This window comes from Nansenia antarctica, assembly GCF_963989245.1.
Source record: "Nansenia antarctica genome assembly, chromosome: 20".
NCBI lineage: Eukaryota > Metazoa > Chordata > Actinopteri > Argentiniformes > Microstomatidae > Nansenia > Nansenia antarctica.
The window spans coordinates 6,017,816-6,037,888 of NC_137693.1; the positions used below are offsets into that span (position 1 = coordinate 6,017,816).

The 20,073-nt window shown below is 45.5% G+C and overlaps 1 protein-coding gene across 2 annotated transcripts; it reads right to left on the reverse strand.

The window, feature by feature from the left end:
• Nucleotides 1–1,850: 1,850 nt before the first annotated feature.
• Nucleotides 1,851–15,835, reverse strand: LOC308175013 (GDNF family receptor alpha-4-like). Of its 2 annotated transcripts, XM_080550128.1 has the most exons (9): nucleotides 15,800–15,835; nucleotides 15,330–15,482; nucleotides 8,874–9,158; nucleotides 8,335–8,427; nucleotides 7,424–7,775; nucleotides 6,433–6,542; nucleotides 6,013–6,147; nucleotides 5,394–5,530; nucleotides 1,851–3,523 (listed from the first exon to the last, which is right to left on the reverse strand). In XM_080550128.1, exons 2-9 carry the CDS (start codon nucleotides 15,370–15,372, stop codon nucleotides 3,314–3,316), a joined length of 1,365 nt encoding a protein of 454 aa, XP_080406254.1. In that variant the 5' UTR covers nucleotides 15,373–15,482; nucleotides 15,800–15,835; the 3' UTR covers nucleotides 1,851–3,313. The 2 variants fall into 2 exon arrangements, with proteins under 2 accessions (XP_080406254.1, XP_080406253.1); XM_080550127.1 differs by having other exon boundaries at nucleotides 15,330–15,824.
• Nucleotides 15,836–20,073: the final 4,238 nt, after the last annotated feature.

Genomic DNA, 20,073 nt, shown 5'->3' on the forward strand with positions numbered 1-20,073 from the left:
TTTTCTTAAGATAAGATAATGAATACATCTGTTCAATGGGCATAGATGATGTATTTGCCAATGTGATGAACTGTTAATCAGTATATAATCTGCATAGTAGCCTATATATAGTACCGTATATGTACATGAAGAGGTTATAGCCAGCTAGCTAAGATTTATCATCAAAATAATGAACAGTAAGCTATAGCCAAAACTAAAAAAGTGTGGAGGGGGGCAAGTGAGCTAGTCACATTGGACAGACTACCAAAATAGCAAAATAAAGTGTCTTAATGACAGAAAAAGTGATAGAATAAGTGATAGAATACGTTACTGGGAGATTCAATAAGGTAGTTATATATTGACATATTATGTCAGTAGGCTATATGACACCTCATGCCATTGGGTCGGGTCATTCGCCCACTTCAATGGAGGCAGACTAAAAGGAGACTCATCAACGCCTATTTTGTAATTTTTTTCTATAATGACACCGATCATTGATCGGCAACAGTATTACATAATTGTTTGACTGACTGGCCATCGGATTTGGGCTCCTAGAACAATGCAATACTGTTTACTTATTTTATGCTATTAAATTAGCAAAGACCTCAAAGTTGTATTTACTGCCAGTCAAACTAAAGGGACTGTTTCCCCCAAAAAGGGGTGGGGCATGACACGAGGGCAAAATACCTGGGTGCGTTGCTCTGATGAATGTATGTTGTTTCAAGGGAAATGAGGATGTAAGAGGTATGCTGTCTACGAAAGATAGATTCATTAAAAATAGACAGTGATTGGCACTGTTTGTCAAGTATGGGAGAGTCTCCATTGTCTGTGGGGCCAAGCTGAGGTGGATCCACACAGACACACCGACACACAGCTTGTGACATTAAAGCGCCGGAGTAATACAGCGGAACAGAGACGTGCCTCATAGCCACAGGCATGAAAATAAATCTGAGAGGCCTGACTACAACACTAATGCTACTGAGAGCCTTAGGAGCACTTCTATCCTCTCTATCTCTCCCTCTTTCTTTCTCTCTCTCTCTCTGTCATTCTCTCTCTCCCCCTCTCTGCATCTCAGTCTGCCACTCTCCCCATCCTTCCCTAAATCCCCCCAGAGTCTCTCGCTTTCTCCTTCCTTCCCTCCCTACCTACGTCTCCCTTTATCCTGGGTTTTTCTTTTTGTAACCAATAGAGAATGTTCTAGTATGTGTGTTGGTCTGGGCAATCGCACACAAAACAGAAGACATCTTTGGATACTAAAAGCATTTGGGCCCGGGTAGGGAAATACGAGTGAATACAGCTGTACAAACAAAACCAATGGGATAAATTTAGAGTTGGCACACTCTATCCCCCTTCCCTGTATGGCTTATGCTCATATTTATTTAGGAAGTTTCTGTGTATAAATCCGGGCTCGCCTCTCACATCGTCCCTTGTGCTGTCACTCACACTGACGATCACTGGCATAAGGATCCAATGCCAAGCGGTGAGAGATGACAGCGCCTATTAAAAAAGAACAACAGTCGTCATGGACATCACTGTCCAGATTGGACAGGGTGTAAGCCTGCACTAATGCCATCTTGCCTGATTAATAAACAAATATAATTAACTCTACAGCAACTCCCTTCATACAGGCCCCATCCACTCAAAGACATTTTGGCAAGAAGTCCCTGGAGAGTGCTGGATCAAGCAAACATGCCCAGTAAATATGTGTCTACTTTGTGGTATATATTATCTAAGGGGAAATGAGGCAGGAGTAAAGTCTCCCTCTGTGTAGAAAAAGAGATGAATCCAGGTACAAGTTCACCAGAGTAGAGCAGTTTCCCCCTCTAACCACCACCACCACCACCACCACCATCCTTTTACCTACACCCCCTCGAGGTGGGACGCAATTCTGCAAGTTCTCCCAAAAAAATGAGCAATGCAAGAAAAAGCATTAACATCAGCAAAAGATTTATCAGGCAGAGAGAGAGAGAGAGAGACTCAATGTGCCGCTCAAATGATCATAGGACCCAGAGGCTCAACAGCACCCTCTCTATCCCAACCTCTCTCCTCCCCTCTCTCCTCCCCTCCCTCTCCACTCTGGCACTGGGTAGAAAGAGCGCTAAAAACGAGATATTGTCTCTCTACAACTATAACAAGAACACCTAGGGATAGAAAGCACTCCTGCAACCCCAGACAGCAGTAAATTAGTTCCTCTCTCTCCTGAGCCCAACCCCCCAGACTGCCCCAACCAACACCTAGCGTGGCCATCTGATTCCAGGTCTTATCGCTTATGTTGTTGTTTTTCCCAGCTTGATGTCATCATTAGAATATGCTCTCATTACTTGTGCCTGCGGGGGAAATTCTCAGACTAGCATCAGGGCAGGCAGATAATAAAAGGAAGTGGTCTATGAAGAGAGGAGGGGAGTTAATGGGCAGAGGCATCTACTGTGACGTGACACAGCCTTTGGAAACAAGGTACAACCCCATGGAGGAGGTAATGGGCGTAGAGAGAGAGAGAGTGAGCAATGGAGGTGTCAATGACACATTAGCTCTCATGTATCTTTCTTTTGTTTTTGCTGTTTGTCTTACTGCACCGACCGGAACACACATACATTAAGAGTGGCTCACCTCACTCAATACACCTATCCAAGGAACTTACACAGTATGATGGGAGTAGGCGATTATGACAGAGGAGAGAGAGAGAAGGGTCATGTCGTGAGTCATGACACTGAATTCAAAGGCTGGCGTTAATTCAAGCGTTCACTTTCGTGGCTAAAGTTGTGATGGGTAACAATTATTGGGGTTTGGTCATGGTTTCAGAGGGTAGGGTGGTGGTGAATCTGGCCCTGAGCGAAGCTCGATCTGAGGCAGGCGCTAGACAGCCCCATTGATTCACCCAGACAGCGCTTATTAATTCATCCATCGACTTATGTGTGCACAGGTTGTTCTACTGCCCATGTCTACTTGTGTGAGAGAGGAGTGAAGGGATGACTAGCCGGGACTACTAAAACAGATCATGTCGAAAGGAACTACGAATCCGTCGTGACTATGATTCACAATGTATTTAATACATATGGCCAATACACTTCAACTTTGGGAAGGGGGGGGGGCGGGCGGCGCGGGAGCGGTATGAAATCAAAAGAGACAACAAAATGACATAAAGGAACAAGGGGTGGGGAAAAAAGAAAAATGATGATGATGATAGACTAAAAGTGCTATTGGAGAGGTGATAATGTCCATTTCCTCCTCCTTGCATTTTGTCCTCCGCTCAGCCTTAGTCCATTCTGTCTCAGTGCCATGGTGGAGGTGAATGTGGTAGCTGAGTGTAAGGGGAGGGGGGGTCTGGGGGTTCTCTTTAACCCTGGCAGCCCCAGCCCATCACAGCAGCAGGTAGCAGCAGCAGCAGCAGTGGTAGCATGGGGGCAGTGGAGCCTGCCGCCGCCCTATGGCTACCTTGGGCTCTGGACTCCTCAGTGGACTCCTTCTCAGAGTACGGGGGGATGACGTTGAACTCCTGGCTTTCCTCTTCCTCTTCCTCTTCCTCATCCTCCTCGCTGTGCTCCACCTGAGAGAGAAAGGGAATGTGATGATTAATAATTGAAGGAAGAGAGAGGAAACTTTAGAATTTGCAGGTAACTACACGGCGTTGGCCGTGGTGAATCTGTACTTTTTGAAACTTGGAAGAGAAAAACAACATGTTGGGTTAAAGTTACGCATCACCCATAGCAAGTAGACCGTCATGCTATCCTAAATGCTAAAAACAAATAACGTTTTTAAAGGAGACTTATTAGGCTCTTTTTCCACAAGTTAGTGAGGGTCTCTGGGATCCCCAAAATAATGTCATTTAAGTTTTTTGCTGATAATACCAATCAGATTTTAATCTAAAGGCATTCCAGCATGCCTCTAAACGCCTCTGTTTCAGTCCTTTTCTGGACAGGCTGTTTCACGGGTCAGGAAGTCTTCAGTGGTTCACTGTGAGGCAGTGTGGCGAAAAAACACAGTTCCCGGGGGAATAACATTTAAAAAAACGAATATCCCTGTGTTCCCCACAAAACTAGGTTGTATGGTAACGATTGGACCTTGCGTTCGAAAGTAATATGCAGATACACACAGGTTGGGAAATCATCAGTGGTTTTCTGCGGATTTGCTGTGTCGCAGCGAAAAAAACACACGGTTCCCTGGGGAATAAAATGAAAAAACAAATATCCCTGTGTCCCTCACAAAACAAGGAATCCAAAATCATTTAAATGGAAATGATCTGGATTTTCTTTCGAATGTACGAATGCACGGCCGGGAGATGTTCAACATAGCTCGCGATGAGATCCCACTCTACATAGACTCGCCATGAGACCCCACTCTACATAGGCGGGGCAGTCAATCTGAATGGCTTGTTGAATCTAACGTTTTCATAGGCAGGCGCACAAAAACTGACCGAAATGGTTTAGTTCACAGATTCTGTTTTCAGAGACTCAAATGTACAGCACAAGTGATTTTTTTTTTCTTTTCTTGATATGGGTCCTTTAAACCAGAGGGGAAACACAGACGTGCTGGGTTCAGAACATTGAAGATGTACCAGCTCTCTCATCAAAAGAGCAACGCTCTCACTCATGATATAAGATCAACAGAGTGAGTAGAAGAGACTAGATGAAAATACCTTTGATACAGAGGGGACGTCAAGTAACTGAACTCAGGGATTTGGAGGTGGTGGAGGGGGGGGGGGGGGCTTAGAGGTTAGGAGCATATAGAGGGAGGGATTGGAATGGTGTAAAGGATTGTAGAGGGAAAAGAGGAGAAAGAGAGTGAGAGGGATTAGGATGGCAAGAGAAAGGGGGATAGGAGACAGATGGGTGTGAATAAATGAATATTAACACGGGAGAATTGATGCTCCCCCCTGCAAACACCTCCGGCTAATCCTCACACACTGAGAGAGATGGAAGGAGAGAGGGGGGGAGAGAGAGAGAGAGAGGGAAAAAAGGAAGGAGAGAGGGGGAGAGAGAGAGAAAAGGAAGGAGAGAGAGAGGGAGGGAGAGAAAAGAAAGGAGAGAGCTAGAGAGAGAGACGGGGGGAAGAAGAAAGAGATGAGAGACAGTGAGAGTGTGTGTGAGAGAGAGAGAGAGAGAGAGAGAGAGAGAGAGAGAGAGAGAGAGAAGGTGAGGATATACTAGGTCTTGTTCAGTGTCTTATTGACCGTGACTGGACTGACTGTGTGCCATGTACTGAGGAGATGTGCCTGGAGTGTATTTAAGGTCAGTGCTTGTTAGAGAGGTCTTAGAGTGTTAGAGAGGTCTTAGAGTGTTAGAGAGGTCTTAGAGTGTTAGAGAGGTCTTAGAGTGTTAGAGAGGTCTTAGAGTGTTAGAGAGGTCTTACTCGGATAAAACAACAACCCAGGGAAGCTCGTAACCTTGATGAATATTTTGAGGTAAAGAACTACTCACACTGTTGAGGTCTGGCAAAATGTTGACGTTGACATCGACCTTGTCATGAAAGACGCGCGGGGAAGGGCGAGGGGGTGGCAGGGGTGTGTTCTCCACGGGAAGAGGGGAGGAGTTACCCATTGAGCTGATAGCATTAACTGAGACACAACAACAGTGAACATTGTTATCATCGTCATTGATATTGTCATTAACATCTCCATCATTAAAAAACCCATCAACATCCACATTATCACTATCACCATCATCAGTGTTACCACTATCATACCCACTGATGGATCATACTAATGGCGCCAAAGCATTTAATTATTCATCGTATCTTGTTTTGTAGGCTACATCGCCCCATTAGAAGAAGGTAATTACTTAGTTATTTAGTTATTCTAAACGTGTATATCAGATGTAAGGCTTCACTTAACAATTCATCAATATTTAATTATTCACAGCGCTTTTGAGACAAACTATAGAACAAGCAACCGTCAGGGAAAAGATAGTGTATACACTAATGTATTAGTCTGATCCGGTGATTACAAATAAAGCTCACACAGCAAGAGCAGCAAGCATCTCTAGGGGGATGATCATCGTGGGTCGGTTTAGCGAACGGCGAGGGCGTTTTTTTACTCACGTAGACAGACGTTGCTGCTGAACATGTGCAGGACGCGCAGGCAGTCCTGCCACTGGTTCCCACTGCCCTCGCAGCTGCACCACTGAGACACCACCACACTGCTGTTGCTCACGTAGTTGGGGGTCATGATGGTCCCTGGTTTCGGACAAGGACAGATTGGGCAGATAGATTGGTTCTTGGAGACTGGCCCAGCTCCAATCCAAAACTGTGATAATTTGACGCCAACTAAACACGGCAGAAATGAAATTGTACTACCTACAAGGGTTAACAACAGCTACTGGCGATGACCTGATTAAAGCGCCCCCTGGAGTCCACTGCACTGCACTCTTTCATCATTCTTTCCTTGTGATAATTCCCCCAGCCCCGCCCCATATTCTTTCTTCCACCCCCTCGGTTGCACTCTCTCCCTCTCACACTCACCTATGAGTCCAGCGTAGGCCTTGAGGCACACAGCTCCACTCTCTCTCATACAGCTAGAGGGAGACTGCGGGGAGGGTTGGCAGTTGTGCTGGTAATCAGCCAGTCGAGATCTGACACACACACACACACACACACACACACACACACACACACACACATACAGGGAGTAAAGATCATTGTAAGGAGGTGCCAACAACTAGGTTGGCAGTGTACATTTTCGGAGGGCGTCTTAATAATCGTATTGTTGGATTCAGGATCCAGCATGTCCAAGTCACATACAAGCCAAAAAAAGAGCAACAGCTTTCCAGCTTAGCATCTTGTTAGCACATGCCTGTTATGAACCTACAATAGATGTCGTATATACCGGTATTTGCTCCAATTCGAGATTGGAGAACCCACACTATAGTACACATCATATCAAATATTGTCAATGGATTTCATTCCAGTTGCGTGACTATTGAATCATAGGAACACTGAGGGGAGAGTGAGTGAGAGTCTGCTAGCCAAAGACAGTGGTGCATTCAATAATTCACACCCAGCTCATACTAACACCTCTCACCTGCTCCCCGAACACACTCATCCATACGAAACACCACTGAGCAGCAACCAGTGGAATAAAAACACTATTTTGCCTGCTACCCGAACCATAGATCACCATTGACCTACCCCCTTAACATCAGTGTTCAACCTTATTGGAAAAACATCGGTCTCTCTGGGAACTCACACACACCTCAGACCTGTTTTATTGCTTATATTCAGGGTTATTTTTTCGGGAGCTCGAGCCAGGATTCAAGCAGTGGTTATTAATTATAGCATATCCCCAGTCCTCTCCATCCCTGATTCTTTCTTTCAATAATGAGCTCTGCACAAACAAAGTGATGAAGCTCCTCTGCGTTCGAATTACCACTGTTCAGTAGCCTCACTACTAGGGGCTTAATGTGGAGTGGAGAAGAAGGTTCCGGCTCTCATCCCTGCTCCACAGTCAGCTCACCTACACAGTTCGTCCTTGGCGCAGTACCCCTGCAGACTGAGACAATACGGTTTGCCATCCCGCTCCTCGTAGGAACAGGAAGGTACGATGGTCTTCCTCCGCCGCTCCCCGCAGAGGGCGTCCGAGCAGGGGCAGAAGAGCAGGGCGAAGCTATACTCCTCCGGCACCCGCTCCAGGAAGCGCCGGAGCGCCCGGTGGCACTTCTGGCGGTTGCAGCTCCCGTCAGAGCCCGGTACCCGCTTGGTGCAAGCCACCACGTACTCGGAGCGGAGCGAGCCACACTTCTCGTAGAGCCCACAGTCCTGGGCGGCCTTCAGACACTGGTTCTGCCCGTCCAGGGTGAGAGAGGACGCTTGTGGGGGGGAGGGGTGGGTGGGGGGGGGATACAGAGAGAAGCAATCCTTACAACTCAATCCATCAAAGCATTATCTGATAGCCCCGCGGTGGCGCAGCGGTCTAAGCATTAGCCACTAGTGCAAGCTGCCCACCGGGGACTGGGATCGAATCCCGGTCTTGCCAGACCCGGATATGGCCGGGGCACACAGGGAGCGGCATATTGAGCGGCCGCTCCCAAAGGGGGGTATAGGACTATTTCCGGACAAGGATCCGTCGCGCAACACCGCCCCCGTCTGGTGCTGGAGTAACGGTGTCGGCTCGAGGAGCCAGTCAGCTAGTCTGCCTGGCGATCTCCTCTGGGGCTGCCGGCCACGGGGTCGTGCGGCGGATCCTACGCAATAGGCAGGGGATAATTGTATAATAGGTTGGGTTCAATTGGATATCAAATTGGGTGAAAAAGGGATAAAATCAGAAAAAAAAGCATTATCTGAACAGGACACAGCACTGTCTATGACAAAGAAAGAGAGCAGATATTTTCGTTGGAAAAGGAGACCGTGTCGAGACGGAAGTAGTACCTGCCATAATGGAGGCCATGCGCGACATCTCGATGTGCCTCACGAACTCCACCTTCAGATCTTCGTACGGAGACACTTCGTACTCGTCGTATGCTGCAACAACAACACAGAGACAGTGGAGGGTAAGCATCTTGCACACACACACACACGCACACACGCACACACACACACACACACACACACACACACACACGCACACACACGCACACACACGCACACACACGCACACACGCACACACACGCACACACACGCACACACACACACACACACACACGCACACACACGCACACACATGCACACACGCACACACACACACACACACACACACACACAGACACACACACATGCACACACGCACACGCACATGCACACGCACACACACACACACACACACACCCCCACACACACGCACACACAGACACACACACTCACACACGCACAGACACACACACAGACACACACACGCACACACACACACACAGACACACACAGACACACACACACGCACACACACGCACACACGCACACGCACACGCACCAGCAAATCTGACAGTCCAGTAGACCCTGAGGCAGAGCTCTTCCTGGCGGGAGCCGCGCTGACACTTGCAGGTCTGGAGGGGGCGGTACTGCTGCAGGGCACTCTGGGCCTCCAGGCACTCCCGTCTCGCGTCTGGGCCCAGGGGCGACACCACCTCCTCAGCTGCACAGTACTCCAGCACCCTGTACTCCACCATGCAGGCCTGCTCCTGCACACAACTCTTCTCTGCCGCCAGACAGCTTAGGGAAGCAGAGGGACTCCAGCCTAGGGACGCCAGCACATCACCTGGAAGAGGTGGAGGACGAGAGGGAGTATGTCAGGGGGTAAACCGCACCCGCTCGTCGACATCGTCAGATCTAGCTAGCGAGAATCACATACTGTCGTTGGTTAGCAACCGTGTGACAAAAAGAACCACGAGCAGTGCTTATTCGAGTTAAAAAAAGCGAAATTCTCCCATGAGAGATGAGAGTGACAATCTCGGCAAAATACTTAATTTCAGTGTATTGATTATGTTCTTTGGAAACTGGCAGACCCATTAGTTGTTTAAGAAGGAGACTTCAACTCAGGTCATTCGATGTGACAGAAATAATTCCGAGCGAATGCAGTTGTCACCCTCTGGTTTGAAGGGTCAGATCATACTGTATGTACAACTCACACCCCATGTTTAATATACTGGTACACATATCATAAACTTCTCTCTTTTGCTAACACCAACACACACCTGCAAACAGACATATGCTCATATATTTATGCACACAACTATGGCCCTATTAAACATTAGACAGACACATCCGCCCTCCCTGCCCCCCACACACACAGACACGCACGCATGCACACACAGACATACAGACACATACAGACACATACAAAAACAGACACTGAGGGGTAGTGTGATTAAATGGTCACACGCCTCAATTAAGCTCCTGCTGGCTGGGAGTGCAGGGAACAGCTGAAATCAAATTCCAGTGCAGTGTGGTTAAAATCCCAGACGCCCCATGAGGTCCACATCTCAGTCTGGTAAGAGACACATCAGAAACAGAGGGACACGCTCCGTCACCACAGGCGGAGGGCCCTGGCAGGAGAGAGAGCCAAAGCTGGCGCGTCAAAACATTGAATTCCCACTAAGAAACAGTGGCAATGAGGCATATTCTCAGTAATGAGCCCCAAGCATGTCAGTGGAACAGATATCAATGAGACCAAACACATCAAATACATTTATTCTTAACTGCGAAAAAAATGTACATCTTTATGTGATCCAGTCATCTCTTAATGAAGTGTAATCGTCACATGGATTTGTAGTGGAAATTCCCACTTGTGTTTTATCAGAAATGATGCAATTTACCATGTGAATCAACATTCCTAATTCCTTTATCCTTTCTATACAATCTCTTTTGATTACACTATAAAAAGCCTGGTGTGGAACATCATACTGTGTGTGCAATTGTGAATTTCATCAGATCACGATTGAGGCTTTGCAAACTCTAGACTTTCGATCTCATTGTTACTATAATAATAAAAGGCTTAAGCATCCTGATATCTCTCCTGGGCTTCAATACTGATTAAGAAAGACCACCACGGATTCTAAACTCATTTGACAATGGGGACTGTAAAGAGCTGGGGGGCCTTCTGGCATGCTTACACAGATAACAATGCTGCCCTTTTCAATAGTCTCTGGTTAGAGGTACAAGTTCCCAGTTCCCAGTTATAGCAAACTGAAGAGGGAGAGGCAACACACACACACACACACGCACACGCACACACGCACATACGCACACGCACACACACACTCACACACACACACACACACACACGCACACACACACACACACACACACACGCACATACGCACATGCACACACACACTCACTCACTCACACACACACACACACGGAAATGCACACACACACACACACTTACTCATTCACTCACTCTCACACACGCACACACACACACACACACACACACACACACACGCGCGCGTGATAACCCGTACACATCAGTGACAGGTCCTGACACTTCATAATAAAGTAACATCACAGAAAAGCAAGAGACCCCCCAGCTTAGGTTGTGCAATTAAACAGCCTGCCAGTAACATCCATTACGGGCAGGGGTTTGTTCATTACTCTCAGCAGCAGCCTGCACGCTCCCTAAGGCTGACCAGGACCAAGATAGACATCATCAGCAACTTTAGCTTCAGAGGGCCTATCTTAATACACAAGCAGATAATTAGAACCCATGTCAGGTACAGACCAGCTCTGTAAAATCTTGTCAGGCAGAGAAGTCATAATTATGGTAATAACTTGAGCGTTGCTTTATTGGCACGATGATGAAGAGTCGTTGGGCTGTTTCAGTTACGACAAAATGGGTCGAGTGGAGGAGGCGGTGGAGGGGGCGGTGGAGGGGGTGGAGGGGGTGGAGGAGGGGGTGGAGGAGGGGGTGGAGGAGGAGGCGGAGGGGGCGGAGGAGGGACTGATGGGTGAAAAGTGAGGGGGTAAAAGTAAAGGAGTGAACATCTCTAGAGTGAGGAGGAGAGATGAATACCTGTGATATGTGAGGTCTAATGTGCTCTATTGATTTCTCACTGGGGCGATTTATAGAATTTGTGAGGCAAAGCTGATGGTTTCCTAGCTCAGCGACCCGCTTGAGGTTAACGTCACAAGAGCAGCCACAAGCCACATATCAACACACACACAGACACTCACAGGGCTCCACAGACAGTTTAAATACACTCTCATACACGCATTTACGAAAGTCATCAATTCTCACCCATACAACACACACATACACACACGCATACACACATACACACACGCACACAACACTCACTGGTATCATAGAGACAAAAGCACGATACTCACCAACCTCTCCTGCTGCGTCTAGAGCAGCTCCTGAGAGGCCTCTCTTGAAAGGGAGGCTGGTGGAGGTGGAAATCGGAGGACGGGCTCATTGTAATGCATGGAATCGATTTCTGCCTCCACCAGCCTCCTCATGGTGCAATAGATAACCAATTTCCAAATGTGTAAGTGTTGGCGGAGGGATTAAATATGCTCACCCAGGGAACATCCGCCAAGATAATTGCGGGGGGGGGGGGGGGTTCTTCTACTTGTTAAGCTAAGCTACAAATATACTAGATAGAGAGAGAAATTAGTCAACTGAATTAGTCAAAGAATGAAGTGAAGTCCATAAAGTGGTGATGATGACAGATATGTTGGGAGGGCTGGGGTCCACTTGAAAGGATCTCACTGCCAGGGTTTAGATATCAGAGGGCTACAAGGTCGGACCCATATAAGGTTTCAAAAACAAAGCCCACACCACAGAGAAAGAAACGGAGATACACTTTGTTTCTACCTAATTAGGAGAGCAAGCTGCTAAGTCCTGGATATCTGGAGCTATGTTCTATTGATTCAAGTAGACTAGCTTGATACATTATCTAACATTTTCCAAGTTTCATGTTTATTACGTCACATTACACAGGTGTAACGTAAGAGCATAAGATTCTCAGGCTTCGATTCCTGACATTGCAGCACAAGACAATAAGGAAATAAGGCATAATTCACGATAATAAAAAATAAAAAAGTGACAAGAGTACAGGACAAGTGACAAATGTTATTTACAATTAGCAGTATCTTGTAGACAATAAGGCACTAGGCATAATTCAATAAAAGTACACACATTTTACAAATAATTCAATTGTGGTTGAGCCTTGTTGGACCCTGTGGAACCACTCACTCAGTCATTGTGACAAAGAAAGATCGAAGGGTGTAGATAAGAGGTAGAGAGGTGAGAGGAAGGGGAAAAAGGATAATGCCAGAATTAGAGAAATGTTCTTCTTTGAGTGTGCTTCCGCTGTGTCTCAGCAATAGTAATACGCAATTAGAGAGATATATGAAAAATGTAGGGCAAATGTCACCTACTGAGTCTTTGGTGGGCGTATGTAAGTGTGTGTAAAACGCATTCTGTACAAGAACACTGGTATTCACAAAGCGTATAATTGTATTCATAACGTCAAATCTAAAACTGACGACCCTAGACCAGCACTACTATTGTGAAATGCTTTGTGAACCCAGCCCAGTTTTCAGTATGGAGGCAGGAGGTGTCTGTAGAGGGGTCCCAAATTAAAAAATTCGACAGGGACTGCCAAACATTGGCACACGCCCTAATAACAGACATTCACTGGAGCAACCAGACACACACTCTCCTACAAATACAGTAAGCTATGATATGCACAAGTATAAAAATACATGCACAGAAAGCCACCAGAATACCAGACACAGGCACGTACGTACTGCGAGGCCCACACAGCTTTCACCCATGGCACACAGAGACACACTCTCTGGGCTAGCCTCCCAACCAGGGATCCAGCTCTGTGCCATCTGCTCCTGGAGACTAACAGTGTGTTCCAAATCAAGGTTATCAACAAAACACACACATGCAAATCTTCCCTTTCTCCGTGCCATCTATGTTGTCTGATCTCTACTGATTCCATGGCTTTCCAAGGAATTTGAGTTTGTTGACTTCATCTTTATCTTTTTTTACACACCACGTCTGTCAACATTATGGCATGTTGCTACCCATGGTGTGTTTGCATGTGTAAGAATGTGTGTGTGTGTGTGTGTGTGTGTGTGTGTGTGTGTGTGTGAGTGTGTGTGTGTGTGTGTGTGTGTGTGTGTTTGTGTTGTATATGTATGTGATGTATACGTTGGTGTACCCATTACAACCATGTGTTCATTTATTCACAAAACATTCAAGACAATATAGCCACATTCAAGCTAATTATTAGTCAAGCACTTAACAACTATTACTTTAACGATTGAGTTAGAACTATTATTTTACTACCTGCAAACCCTTTATAAAGAGTTACATACTTTTTTGTGGTTATTGTATGTGTGTGAGAGTAATACCAACATAATAAACCAAAATCATGACCAAAAACTAAACATGGAAATGTGTTGCAGCAGACTGCATTTTTTCCCCTGTATTATAGAGTAAATACCAGAGATACACATGGGTGTTATAGTAAAACAGAGCTATGCTGCTGGGTGGACAGCCAGGACCCAGTAATGGGCATACAGTAATGGTCAGAGAGTCAGACTGAGGGGGACGCAGGTGTCAACCAATCCCTGGAGAGGCCCCAGAGTCACTGCAGTTAATCCAATATTTGAAGGTCTGAAGGTCTACTGGCCATAGGTTTTCTCTCCTTATTTGGTCAAGTTTTGTGTTCTGAGAGGTTGTTTTTTTCAAACATGGATGTAGAGTAGACAGAGAACTCCTCTACTCAATGTTTTTTTCGATTATATTGTTATTAGGAGGAGCTTGGAGTGGCCACTAAATAACCAGACCACGGCAGCATCCTGGACATTTGTTTTATAGATATTTCTGTCTTTACAACCTTGTTCACACGACACATTTGAGATTTAGTCTGGAAGGGACAAGTTATTTATTTTACCAGTAACTTGGAAGTAAGGGAAGGTGCATGATGATGATAGATATCCACATGTATCAGCAATCTAAGGACCATAAAAGCAAGTCATAAAAACAGATTCAAAGGAGCAGTCGGAATGCTTGTTACTCTCTGGTCATGCAAGGATAAGAGCCTTGAAGACCTTCAAAATGATGTCATCGAGCTATGGTCATAACTATATCTATAACCGTAGATCACCCTGTCTTATCTTCTTGCATGCCAGGGGGTTGATTTGCTGAAGTGCTTCAGTTCCAGTCACATTACAAGATTACAACATTTCATGAGACCAGCAATTAAATACATTAAATTGATCTAAAAGGTATGTTTGTCAGAAATAGAAAGAGAGAGGACACGACACGTGAGCTATTGCTTGACAAGGGATGCTATATTCTAAATGAAAATTATTCCAGTAGGCTAAGCGAATGACATTTTAGGAATAGACTTTACTTATTCATGTAAAACTTGTCTTGTAACTCCAAAATGCTTAAAACGTCAGATCCGTAAAATAAATCATTTGGGTTGTTAAAAAAAAGAAAAATCACCCACATTGTACATTGGATCCTTACAAAACAGTTTGGAAACTAACACTATGCACTATGTCATCTTATGAAATTGTATTATCATAAATGATTGAGAATAGTTTCTAGGCTGGATGGTTTAAAGGTCATGGTGATGAAACCTTAGCCTAACTGTCTGAACCGATGCTCTGCTATATTTAGAAATATAAGCACAACTGTGTCAATGATATTCAAATACAACTCCCCTGGCTTTTGGTCCGTCGGTTGAACCCTATTAGAAAGTAACGGACAACCAGAACAATAGATAAATAGTGTTGCAGTTAAAGAGAGAATGGGTTTTTAAACAAAGGGCACATTCATAGCATTGAAGGCCGATTCAATATCAATATATTTAAGCATTTTTACAGGATGATGAAAAAATCCTTTAAAAAAAGAAATCCGTTTAAGTGAATTAATTGGCTGTCCAATTTGGCTTACCATGAAAGTGGACATTCAGTAGTATTCCAAGTAAAATCATCATCTCCGGAGTCGGGTAAGAGAGGTCGGGAGTTGGGGACTTCGCGATGCACTTGGCTCGCCAGCTCACTGACCCAACGCCTGCAACATCCAGCTACTGTCCTTAGAATAACACTGTCCCAGAGAGATGCGGGTTAATCGCGTGTGACAATTCCCCCCCCAAAAAATGCAGGAATGCAATGATGGAAGTTCTCACGTTAGTCCTAAAAAGGTAGCCTATTTCAATAAAAGCATTTGCATTTATGCTTTGATTGATTGCCAATATTCCGAGTAGACTACCGTATACCTCACACTGCAAGCATTCCGCGGTTTTGTATCATCACCAATAATTAAGAAAAATGTATTTGCAAAGTTCTCGGAGAGGTGGAAATTCACTCCACTTGAATTAGTTAAGAATAATTCTCATCTCACGCAGCAATTTCACTTGTCACCTTTTGCGTCGTCGGTCCAGGTTGCTAGAGTTGAAAACAGTACAGACTGCATGGCGCATCTCAGACAGAGCGATGTTGTGACTGGCCTCCGAATAGAAAGAAAAAGTCCGCGCAGAGTGTACAGTGGAGCGCGCATGTGTGTGTGTGTGTGTGTGTGTGTGTGTGTGTGTGTGTGTGTGTGTGTGTGTGTGTGTGTGTGTGTGCGTGTGTGTGTGTGTGTGTGCGTGTGTGTGCGTGTGTGTGTGTGTGTGTGTGTGCGAGAGAGTGAGAGCGAGAGAGTGTGTGTGTGTGTGTGTGTGTGTGTGTGTGTGTGTGTGTGTGTGTGTGTGTGTGTGTGTGCGTGCGTGCGTGCTTGTGCGAGTAATGTTTAACAGGAGCGTGTTTGTGTGCATAACATAACTTATATACAGTTAGGTCCGGAAATATTTGGACAGTGACACAATTTCCATAATTTTGGCTCTGCACACCACCACAATTAATTTGAAATAAAAACAATCCAGATGCAATTGAGATGCAGACTTTCAGTTTTAATTTAACAAAAAATATAGTATGAAACGTTTAGTAATTTACTGCAGCTGTCTTCAGTTCGTGGGTTTGTTGCTTTTAGTTTTGTCTTTAGCAAGTGAAATGCATGGTCGATCTGGTTGAGATCAAGTGATTGACTCAGCCATTGCAGAATATTCCACTTCTTTGCCTTAAAAACCTCCTGGGTTGCTTTGGCAGTATGTTTTGTGTCATTGTCCATCTGTACTGGGAAGCGCTGTCCAATCAACTATGCTGCATTTGGCTGAATCTGACAGTATATCTCTAAACACTTAAGAATGAATGTGCTGTCATGCTGCTTCTGTCTTCTGTCACATCATCAATAAAGACTAGTGACAGTGCCATTGAAAGCCATCCAAGCCATCACACTGTGTTTTACTGACGACGTGGTATGCTTCGGATCATGAGCCGTTCCAAGCCTTCTCCATACTTTCTTCTTCCCATCATTCTGGTACAGGTTGATCTTGGTTTCATCTGTCCAAAAAATGCTGTTCCAGCACTGGGCTGGCTTTTTTTAGATGTTTGTTGGCAAAATGTAATCTGGCCTTTCTATTCTTGAGGCTTATGAATGGTTTGCACCTTGTGGTGAACCCTCTGTATTTGCTCTCATGAAGTCTTAGATATTGATGTGCCTGCCTCCTGGAGATTGTTCATCACTTGGCTGGCGGTTGTGAAGGGTTTTTTCTTTACCATGTAAAAGATCCTGTGATCATCCCCCACTATTGTCTTCCGTGGACGTCCAGGCCTTTCTGTGGGGCCGAGCTCAGCCCACCAGTGCATTCTTTTTTTGTCAGAATGTACCGAACTGATGATTTGGCCATGTTCCCACTATCTCTCTGATGTTTTTTTGTGTTTTTGAAGCTTACGGATGGCCTGTTTCACTTGCATTTGCAGCTCCTTTGACCGCATGTTGTGCGATCAGAGCAACAGCAAATGCCACAGCAAATGCAATTGCCACACTTGGAATCAAGTCAGACCTTTTATCTGCTTAATTAATAAAGAAATAACAAAGGAATAACCATCACCAGTCCTTGAAACAGCTTTTGAGTCAATTGTCCAATTACTTTTGGTCCCTTGAACAAAGACGAGCCTAAACCCTTCCTCCAATTTGGATGTGAATACCCTCAAATTAAAGCCAAGAGTCTGCACTTTAAGCCCATAATATGAATATTATTCAATATATAACTGTAACTTGGATATGTTTTTTGGTAAACAGCTAAAATAACAACAATTCTATCAGAGTCCAAATATACAGTATATGGACCTAACTGTATATGAGCATAATGTATTGTATGTGAGTGTGTGTGTGTGTGTGTGTGTGTGTGTATATAAACAGTGGAGGTAGTTCCAACCTGAGAGGTATGAATGAATGAATGAATGGTCTTTATTGTCATTAATATAGTACAGGTACCATACAACGAGAAATACTAAAAACAAGAAGGGAAAAGAGCTGGTTTACATAAATAAAGGCTATGTACACTATACTTACTATACTATACAAATAAAAACACTGTGCTGGACTCTATGCTATGCTATAAATATCCTAACATTTCCTATCTCTGAACCTTATGTACACGAGGGTTGTCATATTGCACATAGTATTATTGCACATTCATTTAAAGTGTCGCAGTTTGCAGGTTTGAAATGTTCACAGTTGTGTTTCAGTATTGCACTTGATTACAATCTAGTAGCTGCCATCAAATTGTCTAGATTGTCCAGGGCCTAGAACCTAGGTCTTTGCTGTGTTCAGGGCCTGAATGGCCCTAGGGTAGAAGCTGAGCTTCAGTCTATTTGTCCTTGCGGACATGGTCCTGAACCGCCTGCCTGAGGGCAGCCGAACAAAGTGTTCGTTCCCAGGGTGGGATGGGTCTCTGGAGATCTTGGAGGCCTTCCTGAGGCAGCGTGTGTTGTACAGCTCTTCCAGAGAGGGGAGGGGGGCGCCGATGATCTTCTGGGCCGATCTCACGACTCTCTGTAGCGCTTTCCTCTCTGCGGCTGTGCAGCTGGAGAACCACACGCAGATGCAGTAGGTGAGGATGCTCTCCACTGTGCAGCGGTAGAAGGTCACAAGCAGCTCCTGTCTGAGGTGGTATTTCCTGAGGACTCTCAGGAAGTAGAGCCGCTGTTGTGCCTTCTTGATGATGGCTGGTGTGTTGGTCTTCCAGGACAGGTCATCCTGTATGTGCACCCCCAGGAATCGGAGGGTTGAGACTCTCTCCACGCTCCCTCCATCGACGAGCAGGGGCTGGACCTCAGATTTTTTCCTCCTGAAGTCCACGATGATTTCCTGGGTCTTTGACTGGTTCAGCAGCAGGTTGTTAACCTTGCACAGCTTGCCCAGCTGCTCCACCTCATCCCTGTACGCCGCCTCGTCCCCCCCCCCGAGATGCAGCCCACCACGGTGGTGTCATCTGCAAACTTTATGATGGAGTTGCTGGGGTGGACGGGGGTGAAGTCGTAGGTGTAGAGGTTGTAGAGTATATTGCCAGCTTAGCCTTTCCTGACTACCACCATCACCAATATCAATTGAGCAGGAACAGCTGGAGCAGGCTTGAACTAGTGAACCCAGGCACTGGGCTACTTCTGACCTCTAGGCTATCATCATCATAATAATAATCATCATAATCATAATCATAATCATAATCATAATAATGTAATTCAAATCCATTGCAGATAGAATATTTCTGAACTCCGTTTTCGGAAGTCAAATGCACTTCTGAAAGTGCAGTGTGGAAAGTGGCTAGAAATGTATTCAATCCTGGCTCAAGTAAGTTTACATGCAAGGCGGTTTTGTGGCAGGCTGCCCTGTGCACAGAAATGAAATCCAATTTGAGTGTGCAAGAAACTAATTGGCGCGCAACTTGGACAAGTTCAAAAACATTTTTCAAACATTAGTTTGAAGTAGGAGTTGGCTGTTTGGCTGGCAGATTATTTTTCTGTCTCCAATTGAGGAAGATTGGCAATTTGCACCTGGCTTCCCGCCCATTGTGCTGACAGACGTGAACTCATCTCTCAGTCATCACCATGTTAATAACGCACTTAAATAAGATGGCATAGATGGCTTCACTATCCCCCCATTACTGCGCCGATCTCTTTGGACCTAATTGGACAAGGAGGAGGGATTTAGCAACATTGTCACATTGTAACCCTTGTATAGTCCAAACATTACGCTGCGCCAAAAAGCATCATTACTGGAGACATTTATGGCAGCAGATAAATTGACTTAGTTTTTGTTGTGGCTCTTTGAGACTGGAGCTTGAGACCCCCGCCATATGACATGTTAGATTTCCAGTCACATTTTCGCTCCACTAATTCCATATACTAATTTCTCCCCCATCCTCTCACTCCCTTGTGTCTGAGTTGTTGCTGTCAGTGACTTTTGGCTTCAGTCAGTGAACTGTTCTCTCCCATAGGTGGTATTAAAAACCCATAAAAAACTATGACTGCCAGAGACTCTCCACTGCAACAGCTCCACTTCCTTCCTCTTGAGACTGTTCTGTAGTCTGGACCGGTGCCATTCCCACCCTATCTTCTTACAGCACAGCCAGATCCCACTTTTTGGGGGCCTGTGAAATCCCCCCAGTTGTTCTGCAAATACAGCTGCTGTGGAAGGGGTGTGGAGGGGAGTCAGAGAAGGAGAGAGTCAAGCCAGCTGTGAGGGGGAGGGAGGAATGCAGCTGCAAACTGACTACACACCTGCAGCACTGGATGGGATAAGGACTTAGGCTATT